Consider the following 17,541-nt stretch of genomic DNA (forward strand, 5'->3'; position numbering starts at 1 on the left):
GTTCATGCAGTGAATAATTTATCGGCGGGATCGGATCTGGTGGTTCGGCTTTTGAGGGTGTTGGTGTTGCAATGTCTTCACTTGAATTTGTTGTTCCGGGCGGCACATGTGCCCGGGGTATCGAATGTTGCAGCTGACGCTCTCTACCGTTTTCAGTGGTCACAGTTTCGGATGGAGGCTCCGGAAGCTTTGGAGACGGGGGATGCCTGCCCAACTCATCTGTGGACCATTGTCAAGCCGTGATGGGTGAATTGGTCCAGAGGTCCCTGGCGCAGTCTACTTTGAGGTGCTATGAGAAGACGTGGCGGGAGTTCGAAGCTATGTCGCCTGGAATGGGGCTGGTTTCATTTCGGCCGGAGTCTTTGGTCAGCCTGCTGGAGGCCTATGAGGTTCGTTTGGTGGACATGAGGGTGTTGGCATGAGGCGTGGGAAAGAGGCTGGCTGCTTTGGCTTTTTTTTTTAAGCTCTCAGGGAGGCCGTCAGAAGAAGGCAGTGGATTTCAGACTGCCAATTACAGTGGCACTGCTTAGGAAGTTGGTGGGAGTGGTGGGCGAAGTCTGTTCGACCAGGTATGAATCATGGATGTTTTCGTTGTTTTTTTCTTGGGCATTCTTTGGAGCATTTCGGGTGGGGGAATTGGTGTGTGCGAGTAAGATTCGGCCAGGGGGAGGTGCTGTTTGAGGATGTGAAGTGTCAGTCCGAGTTGGTGCGCATTTGGCTCAGGTTTTCCAAGACGGATCAAGAGGGGAAAGTGGTGGAGGTTTCGTTGTCCACCATTGAGGATAAACGGATCTGTCCGGTTTATCTGTTTAAAAAATTCTGTTCCATGAGGATTCCTGTCAGTTTGGGCCCTGTTTTTGTTCATTCTGATGGGTCCTATATATCTCGTTTTCAGTTTTTAGCGGTTCTCAGGAAGGCCATTGAGCTGTTTGGAGGGGAGACGAAGGAGTTCGGCACCCATTCATTCAGAGTGGGTGCCGCTACCGAAGCTTCTCGTTTGGGTTTAGGAACGGACAGAGTAAAAGGTATTGGTCGCTGGAAGTCCGGGGCATATGAGGTATGTATGCCCGGGGTGGGTGTGGGTGCCTGGAATGTGATGGAAAGGGGTGCTATGTGGGGGGGGGGGAGTATGACATCGGGCTGATGTTATTGGTGGTACTTTTCTCCACAGCTGCTTGTCCTTTAGGGGCACGGATCGTGGGACACTCGTACATTTACTGGGCACATCGGAGAGCTGGAGTGAGGAGGAATGGTGAACAGCTCGGTTTTTCGATGGAACAATTGGAGTTACGGTGGTTTGGTTTCAGAGGTCTTCGGTGGGACACTCTGGTGTCTGAGGTGGTCCGCCTGTCCCGGATGGTTGGAGTTCCGATGATCTTGGTGCTGCACGTGGGAGGCAATGACTTGGGAAAAATGTCTCAGCGAGACTTATTGAAGTCGATGAAGAGGGATGTCGTTCGGCTACTGGGTCTTTTGCCAGGAGTTCGGTTGGTCTGGTCGGAGATGGTGCCGAGGTTGGTGTGGCGTCACACCAGGAACCCGTTAGCATTTGCTAGGTCCCGTGGCAACGTCAATAAGGATGTGGCAGCCTTTATCCGGCTCCTCGGGGGCGTGGTGGTGCCTCACCGCCTGTTGGAAGGGGTGGCAACAGGTCTGTTCCGTCTAGATGGGATTCATCTGACGGAAATTGGTTTGGATATCTTTAATGTGGGGCTGCAGGACGGCCTGGAAGAGACCTTGGCTATTGGTGGGGGAGCGCAGATGGCATGAGGTGTCAGACGTCTGGCTCTTGGCGGGGGTAGTCAGCCTGGGGGGTGCTTTTAGTCTGTAAATGGGGGGAGTCTGAGCGCATGCTCACGCAGTTGGTAAAACTGGGTGGGGCATGATGACGAACCCCTTCCGGTATGTTGTTTAATTGTACATGTTATTTATGTTAACAAATTTTATATGATTGATATGGCTGGCTAACGTTTTTTGTACGCAGGTACAATTTGTTTACAAGTTAATTTATACCACAATCAGGTGTCTGTGTATTATTGTAAAATGTTGTTGTTAAGTGTCATGTATTGAACAAGGTAACCCGTACATTGGTCAGTGTATATATAGATCTGGGCTGTGCGTATATACATGACATGGTGTAGTAGTGTATATATAGATCTGGGCTGAGTGTTTATACATGACATGGTGTAGTAGTGTATATATAGTTCTGGACTGTGTGTATACATGACATGGTGTAGTAATGGATATATAGATCTGGGCTGTGTATATACATTACATGGTGTAGTAGTGTATATAGATCTGGGCTGTGTGTATATATGACATGGTGTAGTAGTGTATATATAGATCTGGGCTGTGTATATACATGACATGGTGTAGTAGTGTATATATAGTTCTGGACTGTGTGTATACATGACATGGTGTAGTAGTGTATATATAGATCTGGGCTGTGTATATACATGACATGGTGTAGTAATGGATATATAGATCTGGGCTGTGTATATACATTACATGGTGTAGTAGTGTATATATAGATCTGGACTGTGTATATACATGACATGGTGTAGTAGTGTATATAGATCTGGGCTGTGTGTATACATGACATGGTGTAGTAGTGTATATAGATCTGGGCTGTGTGTATACATGATGGTGTAGTAGTGTATATATAGATGTTGGCTGTGTATATACATGACATGGTGTAGTAATGGATATATAGATCTCGGCTGTGTGTATATACATGACATGGTGTAGTGTGTGTGTGTAGATCTGGGCTGTGTGTATATACATGACTGTGTGTGTGCGTGTGTGTGTGCGTGTGCGTGTGTTGTGTTTTTCTAATGAGACCCTTGAAGAAGCGATGTTCCCCCTTGACACACATGGGGTGGGGTCGTATATACCCCTCCTTGGCTGTACTGTTGTGTTCCCACGTCTTGTTTATCGCTTGTATGACACATTTGTTGATATTTTGGGGTCATATTGTTTTTCATCATTTCTTTTTTGCATTTTCGGCTTTTCACCTCCCTGCTCCCGCATTGTCGGGGCTTTGGCCGTATGTGATTTGTGTTATCCTGGATTAGTATCTGATATTTTTTCTGTCTACAGATTTTACATTCTTTATCTTGATACAAATACAATGTCCCTTTTAATTAACTCTTTAGTGCTTTTCTTTATTGCATCTGTACTGGATCTGAGGAGCGTTTCGCCCCTCGGAGATGATTTCGGTGTAGAGTGAGCATTATTTGGAGCAGTACGTGCGCACCCATTAGTCATGGTCTCCTCTTACCTGCCCAGCCTCCATACTTCTTGAGGTTCGTCCTCCACCACCGGGACAGAACATGATTTTTGAGCCCGACCAGCAGCTTCCATAAGTGCTTGAGGACCAGATAGGACAGCGCCAGGAGCCCCAACTGGTTGAGCCACTGGTGGGATTGAGATTCCTCCATCTGACGGTTCCTACGTGTTGTCACCTCTGCTGATCCTACAGTTCTACCCGTCCCATGCCTGGCTCCTGGTAATAAGTGACTAGACTACTCCTCCTTTATTTAACCCTATCTTCTTCATCATGATTCATTACTTGTAGCCTCATATTTGACGTACGCCCATGTAGTGGGTGTGTGACACCTGGAGAATGAGAACGGGCGGAGTACGTGTATATATATAATTATCAATCTCACCTGATTTCTGGTCCTCACCTTCCTTGTTTTTTCCTGTCCTTCTTCCTGGTATAGGACAGGTGAAGGTCTCTGCAGTTCTTCCTCTCCTTAGGTTTCTGGTCTTGGCGACCCTTAATAATTACGCACCGAAGTTATGCAAAATACTGGATGCAGAACTATTTACACACCACAAACAAGTCTCCAACCAAATGACTGGTGAGATTATAAAAAAAAAAGTACCACAGGAGACGGATAGAAGGAAATGTCCAAGTCGCTGAATTTTTTTGGGAGAACATTTAAGTCAATGATTAAATGAATGGACAGAATATGGGATCACTAAGTGACCCGCGCACCCAGAGTACAGGGTGGGGGGGGGGGCACCAAGAAATGTATGACGGGTAAAGTTTGTGCAGCTGTGGTGGCAGGGGCGTAGCTAAAGGCTCATGGGCCCCGATGCTAATTTTCTTCTTGGGCCCCCCCCCCCCCAAAACTTCTCATGGCCTACAAGTTTCTGACCACTTATAAAATGTGTTCAAAGTGCTGCCCATTGTGTTGGATTGTCAATGTAACCCTCTTCTCCTACTCTTCACACACTGATAGCAACACCGCAGAAGAAATGCCTCCCGATCTGACCCCCTTAGACTTTTATCTTTGGGGTCATCTGAAGGCAATTGTCTATGCTGTGAAGATATGAGATATGCAGCAACTGAAACTACGGATACTGGAAGCCGGTGCTAGCATTTCTTCTGCGGTGTTGCTATCGGTGTGTGAAGAGTGGGAGAAGAGGGTTGCATTGACAATCCAACACAATGGGCAGCACTTTGAACACATTTTATAAGTGGTCAGAAACTTGTAAATAACTCATGAAAGAATAAAGTAACGTTAAAACCAAGCACACCATTGTTTTTCTTGTGAAATTCTCGATAAGTTTGATGTGTCACATGACCCTCTTCCCATTGAAAAAACTAAAGTTGGATACAAAATAGCCAACTTCAAAATGGCCGCCATGGTCAACACCCAGCTTGAAAAGTCTCCCCCCTCCCATATACTAATGTGCCACAAACAGGAAGTTAATATCACCAGCCATTCCCATTTTATTTAGGTGTATCCATATAAATGGCCCACCCTGTATAATGAAACCCCTGAGTAATATTGGAGGAAAACCTGCTGCTGTCCGCAAGAGAACTGCAAATTTCCAACAGACATGTAGAAAACCCAAACCAAATATCCTGATTATGCCAAAATTGAGCTTTTGCTTATTTCTAGTATTTTTGTTGTATTTAACCATGATTTTCAGTGTGCATGAGGTTTTTTTTTTGTGGTGTGCAGTATACTCAATGACAGCCCTAAAAATGTAGGAGGAAAACCTGCTGCTGTCCTCAGGAGAACTGTGAATTGCCAAAAGACATGAGAAGACTCTAGGAAAAGGTTCTGATTATGCCAACATTGAGCTTATTGCTTATGTTCCATTATTTTGCTGTATTTAACCACGATTTTCCATGTGGATGACGTCTTTTTTTTTGTGGTGTGTAGTATACTACAATGAAACCCCTGAGAAAACCTGCAGCTGTCCACAGGAGAACTGTAACTTCTGAGAAGAATTTTCCAGCAGATAACTGCCAACCTTTAGGGTAAGTTCACACATGTTTTTTTTTAAATCAATGAAACTTTTTTTAACTGTAATATACTGTCATATATCTATATACTGATTGTACACAGGCAGTTGTACAGACATAGCTCAGTATGCCCTAACAACAATAAATATGGTCAGACAGCCCCGGGGTCCTTCAATGGACCCTGGGCTGGCTGGCATTTTAAGTTATGGGCTTTGATCGCGTCACAGGCATTTCCTGTAACGCGATCAAAGGGCAGTCCCCCCCTCCTCTTATTTACTTTGAATGCCGCAATCAGTTTTGATCGCAGCATTCAATGGGTTAACAGTGGAGAGAAAAGGTTTCTCTTCTCTCCGTCGTTAAAGCGGGGCTGCGGCTGTGTTTTACAGCCATCGTCCCGCTCCTGATCGCGCGCGGACAAGGCTGTCACACAGGACGAGAATGCTCGTCCTAATGCGTGAGGTACCCGCCGCTCAGGACGCGTATTCTCATCCTATGTCGGCAAGTGGTAAAGACCCTTTGCACCTCAAAGGTGGCTGTCCATTTTATACTTACAGGTAATAATGCATTGGAATACATAAGTCCATCGCTCAGTCCAATTCAACATTTTAGCTGGGCCAATCATGGCCCTTAGTTTGGGGTAATCCCATTTTTTTTCATTGTTTACCAGAGGACACATTTAAAGTTACTGAGTAGAGATGAGCAAATTTGCCGTTTTTTTTTTTTTAATCTATTCTCTTCTCACTATGAAACACACTTAATCACACCAATTCACTATCTATCTGTGTTTTATCATCTCTCACTCTCTGTCTGACGTCCTCTCTCTCCTATCTGTATCCCCACAAAGCAGCAGCATTTCATGGTTTGGCTGTTTATAGTGACTATGACACATATGACTGTCATCATTGACTCACACCCTATACCCCTCATGACTGGCTGTGCTGGAGGGGGGGCTGCCTGCAAGACATTATGGGAAAGTCTGCCGGCCGTGTTCATGTGACCCTTCTTCTCTGTCTTATGGTCTTCTTTTGATCTGTAAAATGGCAGCCGCCAACTTAAGCGATTCTTGCGGGACGAATCCTAAAAGTTTTGGATTTGAGAAAAACTGAAGCTTTTGAGAAATCCGTAATGAATTTGATTAGTGTAGAATAGATTCGCTCATCTCTATTACTGATGGAGTCTTTTCATCTTCTTTAGAAGAAGATCCTTAGTCAAGCCTACTTTGCGTAGAAACGTTGCCCAAATTATTGAGATCTTTGTGACTGGAGGATCAGGAGTAGTAATCTGCCTCTAATACTGTACCTCAATATGATGGCATGTGAAGTGATTTTTTGGCCAAAAAATTGTGCCATGGGTAAAACTGCCACTTATAAAGAATTGGTGATATTAAATATTACTTTTATTGACCGTGAACTTTAATTATTTTTGCTGGACAACCCTTTTATCACCTATTTATAGGAAAGGTGATAAATGAGTGATCGCTCTAGGTCCGATGGCTGGAACCCCTGTGATCTTGTGAACGAGGGTCCCGTGTCCTCAGAATGGAGCAGTGTGCATGCGTGCACATTACCGCTCCATTCATTCTTTATGGGGCTGACGAAGAAAACCTGAACACTGTAGATAGGTGATAACTTTAAATAGTACAACCCTTTTAACTTTAGCAACCAGTGTCAAGCAGCTGCTGCCAAGGCAAATAAAGTTACATAGTTACATAGTTGATAGGGTTGAAAAAAGACAAAGGTCCTCAAGTCCAACCTATTATCCTACCGTGGAGTTCCAGAGGCAGGCGAAAAAAAAACAAAAAACATAAAGCGGATGCCTTATTGGGGGAAAAAAATCCTCCATGAGTACAAATATGGCATCAGAAGAAATCCCTGAATCAACGTCCCATATCCAGAATCTATTACTCATAACCTGTAACAGGTTCAACATGGGTCTTCTCATGTGACTTTTGGCAATTCGGAGTTCGCAGTCCTCCTGAGGACAGCAGCAGGTTTTCCCTTAGTCGTCCTTTTTTGCACCCGTACTAGTTCAGCCATGTCCTTCTTATACACAGAATTGTCCACAATATTCTATGTGTGGTGTGACCAGTGATTTGTATACAGGAAAAACTATGTTCCTGTCATGAGGATCTAGGCCTATGTTCTTGCATCCCATGATTTTATTTGGCTTGGCAGCAGCTGCCTGGGACTGTTTGCTAAAGGTAAATTTACTGTTCGCCAATATTCCCAAGTCTATTGACAAGAACATGGTTTCACCTCCATACAAATCACTAGACAAACCACACATGGAATATTTTGTAAAATTTTGGGCACCTGTGTATAAGAAGGACATAGCTGAACTAGAACGGGTGCAAAGAAGGACGACCAAGGTAATTGAAAAGAGTTTTTCACCAAAAATTTGCCGAACAAAGCAGCAGCACAGTGAATCGAACGCTGTTTTCATATTTCAGTAGCCCAGTTGCAGCGACAATCACTTTAATCCTTATATGCAAATTAGCTTTTTGGTGCAACGAGGGCTACCTTCTATGCCCAGTACGACACCCTACCTCCCTTGCTTGATTGACATAGTCAAGTAGTGTAAAAGCCATGATTACGCCTGGCCCCATATTCTCCTGAGCGCGCCCACGTCTGCTTCCGAATCGGCGCATGCACAGTACATCCCTGAAGCTTCACCGGTCTATAATAATAATATAATACCTCTGCGAATTTTGTGGTGGGAGCCGCCACGCAAAATGTGCCGTGTGAACTGACCCTTAAGGTCCTCTTACATGGCCTGATATGGGTCGTGAAAACGAGTGCCGATCAATGAGGCAGTGCATTAATTAGCACTCATTTGCTACTTTCGAAAGGAAGAAATGAATAGTAACGTATGGGGACGAGCGATCATCCCGATACAATCATGTCGGCAGCACATTTTTGTTTACACAAGGAGATGTAATGCCGACAACGATAATATTTCTTGCTGCAAAAAGGATACAATCAGCCGATGAACAAGCTTTTTCTCGTTCCTCGTCTAATCATTGCTCTGTTCACACAGGGCAATAATCGGGAACGAGCGTTCATACGAACGCTCATTGGCCGATTATAGACCCGTGTAAAAGGGCCCTTAGTCACAGACAGAATACAAAATAATTACCTCCAGTGACTTACAGGTAACGTCTCTTCTGATTGGAATGGTTCTTCTTTTTTCTTCTCCATATGGCCCAGACAGTCATGACAACTACTTCCGAAGACTTCAGAGTTTACTTGCCCAGATATCATAGACCAAGGACGTAGCTATAGGTGGTGGTAGCAGTGGCACCTGTGCCCTGGTGCCTGATGGGACTAAAGACCCCTCTGCCCCATAAGAAGACACCCATATTTTAAAAGGCACATGGTATGTGGGGGCTATGTTACAAGTTGTGCATTGGTCGCAGGAGCTTCAACTTACACCTCTGACTTTGACTCATAACTTCCACAGCCTATCCACTATAACAACGCAAACCCCCCGATACTGCTGACCTCATTAAAAACTGCTATTCTGCTGCTACCACCAATATTGTTACTGCTGCAGCCCAATGTTTTTCCCTTACTGTACCTATAGTACTGCCCAATGCCCCCAAATACTGTTCTGCCAATATAAAAGTGCCCGAAGACACAGATACAGATGAAAGCAGAAGCATAAATAGTAAGTGCTGTCCCAAAAGCAAACTTTTAACCAGTGGCGGATTATAATATGGGCCCATCATTTAACCTGCCTGACTTGTTTAAATTGGTCGTTATCTATTGGAAAAAATCTAATAGAGAATAGTCGATAATACTTACCCTTCTTCAGGTCCAGGCGACGCTGAACAGTGTTCGGACCTAGTGTGGAGGCGCCTGGACCTGAAGAGGAGGGTAAGTAAATGAGTTTGGTTTGAAATCTGAAATTAGGGGTCTGGAGTCTGAAAGCATATATCCGAAACCTGGGGTCTGATCTGGGGTCTGAAAATAGGAACAGGAAGGGTCAGTCTATTATGAATGGTAGATCACGTGAGGAAGGAAATCTTAAACAAACTCTCGTCTCAGGGTATGTTCACACGCACTAATTACGGACGTAATTCGAGCGTTTTTGCCCCGAATTACGTCCGAAAAATGCGCCTCGATAGTGTTGACAAACATCTGCCCATTGAAAGCATGTCTGTTCACACGAGGCGTATATTTACGCGCCGCTGTCAAATGACGGCGCGTAAATAGACGCCTGCGTCAAAGAAGTGACCTGCCACTTCTTGGGGCGTAATTGGAGCCGTTATTCATTGACTCCAATGAAAAGCAGCGCCAATTACGTCCGTAATGGACGCGGCGTTCAAGCGCCTGCACATGCCGTTACGGCTGAAATTACGGGGATGTTTGCTCCTGAAAACATCCCCGTAATTTCAGCCGTTACGGACGCTGCCGTGTGAACATACCCTCATGGTGAAATTAAATGAAAGCTTTAATAGAAAGAAAACTTACAAAAATGAACAATCTTTTTGTGGCATAATTATTAATTGATCTTTATCAGGTAGTTCAATTGAAAGAAATCGGGTAACTTTGATTTAATCATTAGAGGCTATGAACACCTTTTGAATTTTTTTTTTTTTTTTATAAAAATGTGTAACAGTGTGATTGGTGCAATATCAAAATACTTTTTATTAAAAATTATTTAAACTTTTTGAGATACAGCTGCTTTGTTTGCTGTATAAAGAGCAGCTGTATCTAGTGCTGAAAACTATCTGTCAGGTCAGAGGCACTGACGGGTTCAGTGACAGCGGGTCCTTCGAGTCTCTGACACGCAGGATCGAGCTGCTATCGATCGCATCTAAGTTCAGAAATTAGATGTGATCGATTATAGAGGGAACCTGCTGTCACTGAACCTGTCACCTAATTTAGGCAGGGAACTCCACCTGCTTGTGGAGTAATGATCTCCCAGAGATCTATGCCAACTTCAATTTAGAAGGTAAAGTTTAAAAGATCACCTGTGAAAGGGTGATAGGCATTATCGCTTGTAGCCAGTCCCCGAAGCCAAACCCACAAAGGAGGAGGAGAGACCGGTAAGAAATCTCAGCTGCAGCCGCTTAATCTGTCCTGAATATTCTTCTGTCTGGGTCACTTGCAAGGAAGGCTGAAGTGGCTGGTGCAGCGAGCACCGATCAACGAGACATCGTTGATCGGCGATCGTTTGCTCCTGTCACACGGAGCTATGGATGGGGACGAGCGGTCGTTACTCCGATCGATCGTCCCCATACATTATCATCATGTCAGCAGCGGGTCTCCCTGTTTATACAGGGAGATGCGCTGCCGACAACGATAATATTTTACTTTTTTAAAACGATACGACCAGCAGATGATCGGTCATTTGCTCGTTCAACTGCTGATCGTTCCCCTGTTTACACTGGTCAATTATCGACAACAAGCGTTCTATGAAAGCGTGTCTGCTCGATAATTGCCCAGTGTAAATCCCCCTTAAGGCTGCTGGACATGCCCGCATTCTCCACCAGCTGATAAGGAAATCTTAAACTCTTGTCTCACGCTAAAAATAAGTTACAATCGTAAGTTAAGAGAGAGAGAAGGAAGAAAGATGTGGCCATGGAGGTCCTCTCAAGAGTTGGACAAAAGACCTAAAAATTTACTTTTAGATTAACATTTTAAAAGTCTTTTCTATTGAACTGCCATCAAGGAATTGCCTTACAAGTTATTGGCCACACAAGAAATACGTATTAATAACACATCATTCTTATTTACAAGTTAATGTTGTCAGAACATGAAGTCAACCTGCAGCAAATTTGAAAATATTATCTCATCATGACCTCCATCGCTATCCCCCCTAAGGAGGGATAACCAGCAGACATAATTGGCAAAGATTCCGACTCTATCTTACATAGACCTCATGAGAAACAGGATAAACATTTAAGATGTATACATATATATGGCATAAGCAAATAATATTGTCAATTATTAGCCAAGCTATAATGATTATTTTTCTTTATCAATATATAGATATTACCAGTCAGTGTAATCCTGCCTCTAATGACAATGAGATGACAGCTGAGAAGTCCTCTCTACAGACCAGGAAGGGTCAGTCTATTATGAATGGTGGATCCTGCATTATCTATATAAAGGTGTTACCTGTCCGTGTAATCCTGTTTGTGATAATAATGAGATGGCTGCTGAAAAACGATCCCTACAGAACAGGAAGGATTAGTCTAGTATGAATGGGGGATCTTGTGTTATGTACGGATGTAGCCAAGTTTAACTTGACTAACTTGCTGCATGAATGCAACAAATGCCATTGAAAACCATTGAAAAAGTCAAGTTAAATTTTCTTGCCAATGTGCATTTAATGCGTTAAAAGTCCAGATAAAGATGGCTACATCCGTATATATAGTTGTTACCCGTCAGTGTAATCTTGCCTGCGATGATAATGAGATGTATGCTGAGACGTGATCTCTACAGAACAGGAAGGCTATTTTGAATGGTGGATCCTCTGTTATCTTTATATAGATGTTATCAGTCAGTGTAAGGCTGGGTTCACACGACCTATTTTCAGGCGTTAACGAGGCGTATTATGCCTCGTTTTATGTCTGAAAATAGGGCTACAATACGTCGGCAAACATCTGCCCATTCATTTGAATGGGTTTGCCGACGTACTGTGCAGACGACCAGTCATTTACGCGTCGTCGTTTGACAGCTGTCAAACGACGACGCGTAAAAATACAGCCTCGTCAAAAGAAGTGCAGGACACTATATGCAGGACACTTATATACATTATATGCAGGACACTTCTTTCAGACGTAATTTGAGCCGTACTTCATTGAACTCAATGAAGCACAGCTCAAAATTTACGGCTGTCAGAGAAGCCTCGCAAAATGCGAGCAGGAGGAATTACGGCTGAAACGAGGCAGCTGTTTTCTCCTGAAAACAGTCTGTCATTTCAGCCGTAAAAGCCTCTCATCGTGTGCACATACCCTCATCCTGCCTGTGACCGGGGCTGATTCTATCTTTTCTGCTGCCAGAGGCAAAAACTTAAATAGTGCCCACCAGATCTTGATTGACATCCCCAGGCTGTTCTACATCACTTGCAGCCTCCTCCAACTCTTGCAGATGGGCCATTGCCTTGTACTCCCATGGCATGCGCGGTGCAGCGATGAAGCCGGGCAGAGTATACTTCGCTGCATGGTGTGTGGCCAAGTATTATAAGGCAATGGCACATCCGAGAAAGTTGGAGGAGACTGGCAGTGCTGTAGAACAGCCAGGGGATGTTAAATCAAGCATGGAAAAGTGGGTTTGGAGGCAGGACTATGTCACTCTTCAGGATAGCGGCACCGCCCCATGACCCTTTAATGAGTAATTAGCCTATAGTGTGCACCGTTTTAAAAGCTGATTTTATAGATTTTGCTTCATCTGAAAAAAAAACATACAAGGGAATGTTTGGAAATATGGTTAGGTCATATATTACTGCATGGTGGTGGTTCAAGGGGTTAAAACTACCTGACCGGTTCCCATTAAATATACAATGAATTGAAAACAATTCCATCTGCCCTTCAATTTTGTTATTATAAATATAACCTATATAATTACAGATCCAGAACCAAGCTCAGTACATAAATACAGCACCGGAACCAAGCTCAGTACATATGTACTGCACCAGAACCAAGCTCAGTACATATGTACTGCGCCAGAACTAAGCTCAGTACATAAATACAGCACCAGAACCAAGCTCAGTACATATGTACTGCACCAAAACAAAGCTCAGTACATATAGAGAGCTCCAGAACCAAGCTCAGAACATATACTGTATACAACACCAGAACCAAGCTAAATACATATATACAGCACAAGAACCAAGCTCAGTGCATATATACACCAGCAGAACAAAGTTCAGTACATAAATACAGCACCAGAACCAAGCTCAGTCCATAAATACACCACCAGAACAAAGCTCAGCACAAATATACAGCACCAGAACAAAGCTTAGTACATATATACAACACCAGAACCAAGTTCAAATACAGCTCAATTTAGCTCTACCCCTGCTGTATAGGTTTGTACGATGTAAAACTACAGCTCCCAGCATGGCCTGAACAATGGTAAGGATATTGTAACGGCAGGGGGTAGGGAGACGGACAAGTGAGCCCTAATCTACCCGCCACTCTGTCCCTGCCTACTTGCAACGACCCGCCCTAGGCGACGGGGCACAACTGGGCGGCGGTCCCTGCGCTCAGTAAGTGCACGACAAACACGACAAACATACAAGGAACACAAGCAAGGAAAAGGGGCCGTTGCACACGGCAACACCGTGAGCAACCAGAGTGGTGAACGAGCCGAGTCAAGCCAGGAGTGTGCGAGGTACAAAACGAAAAGCAGAAGAGTAGTCGGTAAGCCAGGGTCGGTATGGAGCAGGATCAAAAATAGCAGGAGCTGTAGCTGGGCCAGGAACCACAAGGAAGGAAACAAAAGCAATAACAAGCACCGAGGGACAGGAAGTGCAGGCTTAAATAGACCGAGGGCGGGAGCTAGCTGAGTCTGGCCAGGTTACGATAGGCTCTCCCACTCCTAAGCCTGCCAGCCTGAATGGTGGAAGCAGGAGTCAGTCTCAGGGATGTATTCTCAGGTGCTGACTGATTAGTTCTGGGAGTTAACCCCGCAGTGCCTGGCAGATCCTTTACAGTACCCCCCCTTTTATGAGGGGCCACCGGACCCTTTCTAAGTGGACCTGGCTTACTGGGGAAACGCAGGTGGAACCTCCTGACCAATACCCCAGCGTGAACATCCCGGGCGGGTACCCAAGTCCTCTCCTCGGGCCCGTATCCTCTCCAATGGACCAGGTACTGGAGGGAGCCTTGGACCATCTTGCTGTCCACAATCCTGGCCACCTCGAATTCCACCCCCTCCGGGGTGAGGATGGGAACAGGAGGTCTCCTCGAGGGAGCCAAGGACGGGGAGCAGCGTTTGAGGAGGGAGGCATGAAACACGTCGTGTATCCGAAAAGACGGGGGTAACTCCAGCCGGAAGGAGACAGGATTGAGGACCTCAATGACCTTATACGGCCCAATAAACCGGGGAGCAAACTTCTTGGACGGAACCTTGAGACGCAAGTTCCTAGACGACAACCACACCAGATCCCCGACCATAAACAGGGGGTTAGCAGAACGTTTTTTATCAGCCTGAGTTTTTTGTACGCTCTGGGACACCTCTAGGTTTTTCTGAACCTGGGCCCAGACTGTGCACAGTTCCCGATGAACGACCTCTACCTCAGGATTGTTGGAACTACCAGGTGAAACGGAGGAGAACCGTGGATTAAACCCAAAATTACAAAAAAAAGGAGAGACCCCAGACGAGTTACTGACCCGGTTATTAAGGGAAAATTCGGCGAGGGGAATGAAAGAGACCCAATCAAATTGACAGTCAGAGACAAAACACCTTAAGTATTGTTCTAGAGACTGATTAGTCCTCTCCGTTTGGCCATTGGTTTCAGGATGGAAGGCAGAGGAGAAGGACAGATCAATCCCCAACTTCATACAGAAGGCTCTCCAAAACAATGAAACAAATTGTACCCCTCTGTCCGAAACAATATTGACAGGGACCCCATGGAGACGCAGGATGTGTTTGACAAACAAGGTAGCCAACGTTTTGGCGTTGGGTAGTTTCTTGAGGGGCACAAAGTGGCACATCTTACTGAAGCGGTCCACCACCACCCACACCACCGACTTGCCTTGGGATGGAGGCAAATCGGTGATAAAATCCATGGAGATATGTGTCCAAGGTCTCTGGGGAATGGGCAACGAACGCAGTAAGCCCGCTGGTCGGGACCTGGGAGTCTTGGACCTAGCACAAACCTCACAAGCGGCGACGTAGGCCTTAACGTCTTTAGGCAACCCAGGCCACCAATAATTTCTGGTAATGAGGTGTTTGGTACCCAGGATGCCTGGATGGCCAGATAGTGCGGAGTCATGATTTTCCCTAAGTACCCTTAGCCGGAATTGCAGGGGAACAAACAGCTTGTTCTCAGGAAGGTTCCCGGGAGCTGCACCTTGATCAGCAGCAATTTCAGAGACTAAATCAGAATCGATCGAGGAAATGATTATACCTGGAGGCAAAATACAAGCAGGATCTTCCTCCGAAGGAGGGCTGGCCATGAAGCTACGCGACAGTGCATCAGCCTTAATATTTTTAGACCCAGCCCTATAGGTAACCAAAAAATTGAATCTGGTAAAAAATAACGCCCATCGAGCTTGTCTCGGGTTTAGCCTCCGGGCAGATTCTAGGAACACCAGATTCTTGTGGTCGGTAAGGACCGTTACCTGGTGCCTAGCCCCCTCCAGGAAGTGGCGCCACTCTTCAAATGCCCATTTAATGGCTAAGAGTTCGCGGTTGCCAATATCATAGTTACTTTCAGTTGGCGAAAACTTCCTGGAGAAGTAGGCACAGGGGCGGAGATGGGTGAGGGACCTGGTACCCTGGGACAAGACAGCCCCCACTCCCACCTCAGATGCGTCAACTTCCACGATAAATGGCTCCATTTGGTTGGGCTGAACCAGCACCGGGGCCGAGACAAAGCACTTCTTAAGGACCTCAAAAGCCTGGACAGCCTCAGGAGGCCAGTGGAGGAGATCAGCACCTTTGCGAGTGAGGTCCGTAAGGGGCTTAGCGATGACCGAGAAGTTAGCAATAAATCTCCTGTAATAATTAGCAAACCCCAAAAAACACTGTAACGCCTTCAGGGAGGCAGGTTGGACCCATTCCGCCACAGCCTGAACCTTGGCGGGGTCCATGCGGAATTCATGAGGAGTGAGGATTTGACCCAAAAATGGAATCTCCTGTACCCCAAACACACATTTTTCGGTTTTGGCAAACAGTTTATTTTCCCGAAGGACCTGGAGCACCTTCCTGACATGCTCCACGTGGGAGGACCAGTCCTTGGAAAACACCAGTATGTCATCAAGGTACACTACCAGAAAAATCCCCAGGTAATTTCTCAAAATCTCATTTATGAAATTCTGGAAGACCGCAGGGGCATTACACAACCCAAAGGGCATGACGAGGTATTCGAAATGGCCTTCGGGCGTGTTAAACGCAGTCTTCCACTCATCCCCCTCTTTGATGCGAATAAGGTTATACGCCCCCCGTAGATCCAATTTAGAAAACCATTGGGCCCCCAGAACCTGATTAAAGAGATCAGGAATCAAAGGAAGGGGATACTGGTTCCTTACCGTGACCTTATTCAGGCTACGGTAGTCAATGCATGGCCTAAGACCACCATCCTTCTTCCCCACGAAGAAGAAGCCAGCACCTACCGGAGAAGAAGAGGGACGAATGTAACCCTTGGCCAGGGATTCCTGGATATACACTCTCATAGCTTCACGTTCGGGACAAGAAAGATTAAATATCCTACCCTTAGGAAGCTTAGCTCCTGGTACCAATTCGATAGCGCAATCGTATTCTCTATGAGGAGGTAACACTTCGGAGGCCTCCCTAGAGAAAACATCAGCGAAGTCCTGAACAAACTCGGGTAGCGTATTCGCCTCCTTAGGGGGAGAAATAGAATTAACAGAAAAACATGACGTACAACATTCATTACCCCATTTGGTTAGCTCCCCAGTATTCCAGTCAAACGTAGGATTATGCAACTGCAACCAGGGAAGACCTAGCACCAAATCGTACGATAATCCCTGCATCAACAGTACAGAGCATTGCTCCAAATGCATGGAGCCAACAAGGAGTTCAAAAACAGGGGTATGCTGTGTAAAATAACCATTAGCAAGAGGAGTGGCGTCGATACCCACTACCGGGACAGGTTTAGGCAAATCAATAAGAGGCATAGCAAGGGACATAGCAAATTCCACAGACATGATATTAGTAGAGGACCCTGAATCCACGAAAGCACTGCCGGTAGCAGACCTACCACCAAAAGAGACCTGAAAGGGAAGCAAGATCTTAGTACGTTTTATATTTACGGGAAATACCTGTGCGCCCAAGGGACCTCCCCGATGATCACTTAGACGCGGAAGTTCTCTGGCTGCAACCTTACGCTTAGGACAGTTGTTCACTTGATGCTTGTCGTCCCCACAGTAGAAGCAGAGACCATTCTTCCTGCGGAATTCTCTACGTTGTTGGGGGGACACGGAGGCCCCGAGTTGCATAGGTATCTCTGAATCTTTCGGGGAGGAACGAAGCAACGGAGCTTCGGGAGGCATCATGGGGGAGTCGGAGGAGAAAACACATAAACGTTCACGTTGTCGTTCCCTGAGACGTCGGTCAAGTCGTATCGCTAAAGCC

At 45.6% G+C, this 17,541-nt stretch overlaps 1 protein-coding gene across 1 annotated transcript in view; it reads right to left on the minus strand.

Moving 5' to 3' along the window:
* The window catches only part of LOC142750287 (very-long-chain 3-oxoacyl-CoA reductase-like), a 47,601-nt gene extending 44,106 nt beyond the window's left edge, over positions 1–3,495 (minus strand). Inside the window, exon 1 of the mRNA XM_075859267.1 lies at positions 3,281–3,495. Coding sequence (XP_075715382.1) covers positions 3,281–3,440 — 160 coding nt within the window. The 5' untranslated portion in view covers positions 3,441–3,495. The remainder of the gene's footprint in view (positions 1–3,280) is intronic.
* Between the last annotated feature and the right edge of the window lie 14,046 nt (positions 3,496–17,541).

The sequence above is a fragment of the Rhinoderma darwinii genome, chromosome 3, assembly GCF_050947455.1.
Source record: "Rhinoderma darwinii isolate aRhiDar2 chromosome 3, aRhiDar2.hap1, whole genome shotgun sequence".
Taxonomy (NCBI): domain Eukaryota; kingdom Metazoa; phylum Chordata; class Amphibia; order Anura; family Rhinodermatidae; genus Rhinoderma; species Rhinoderma darwinii.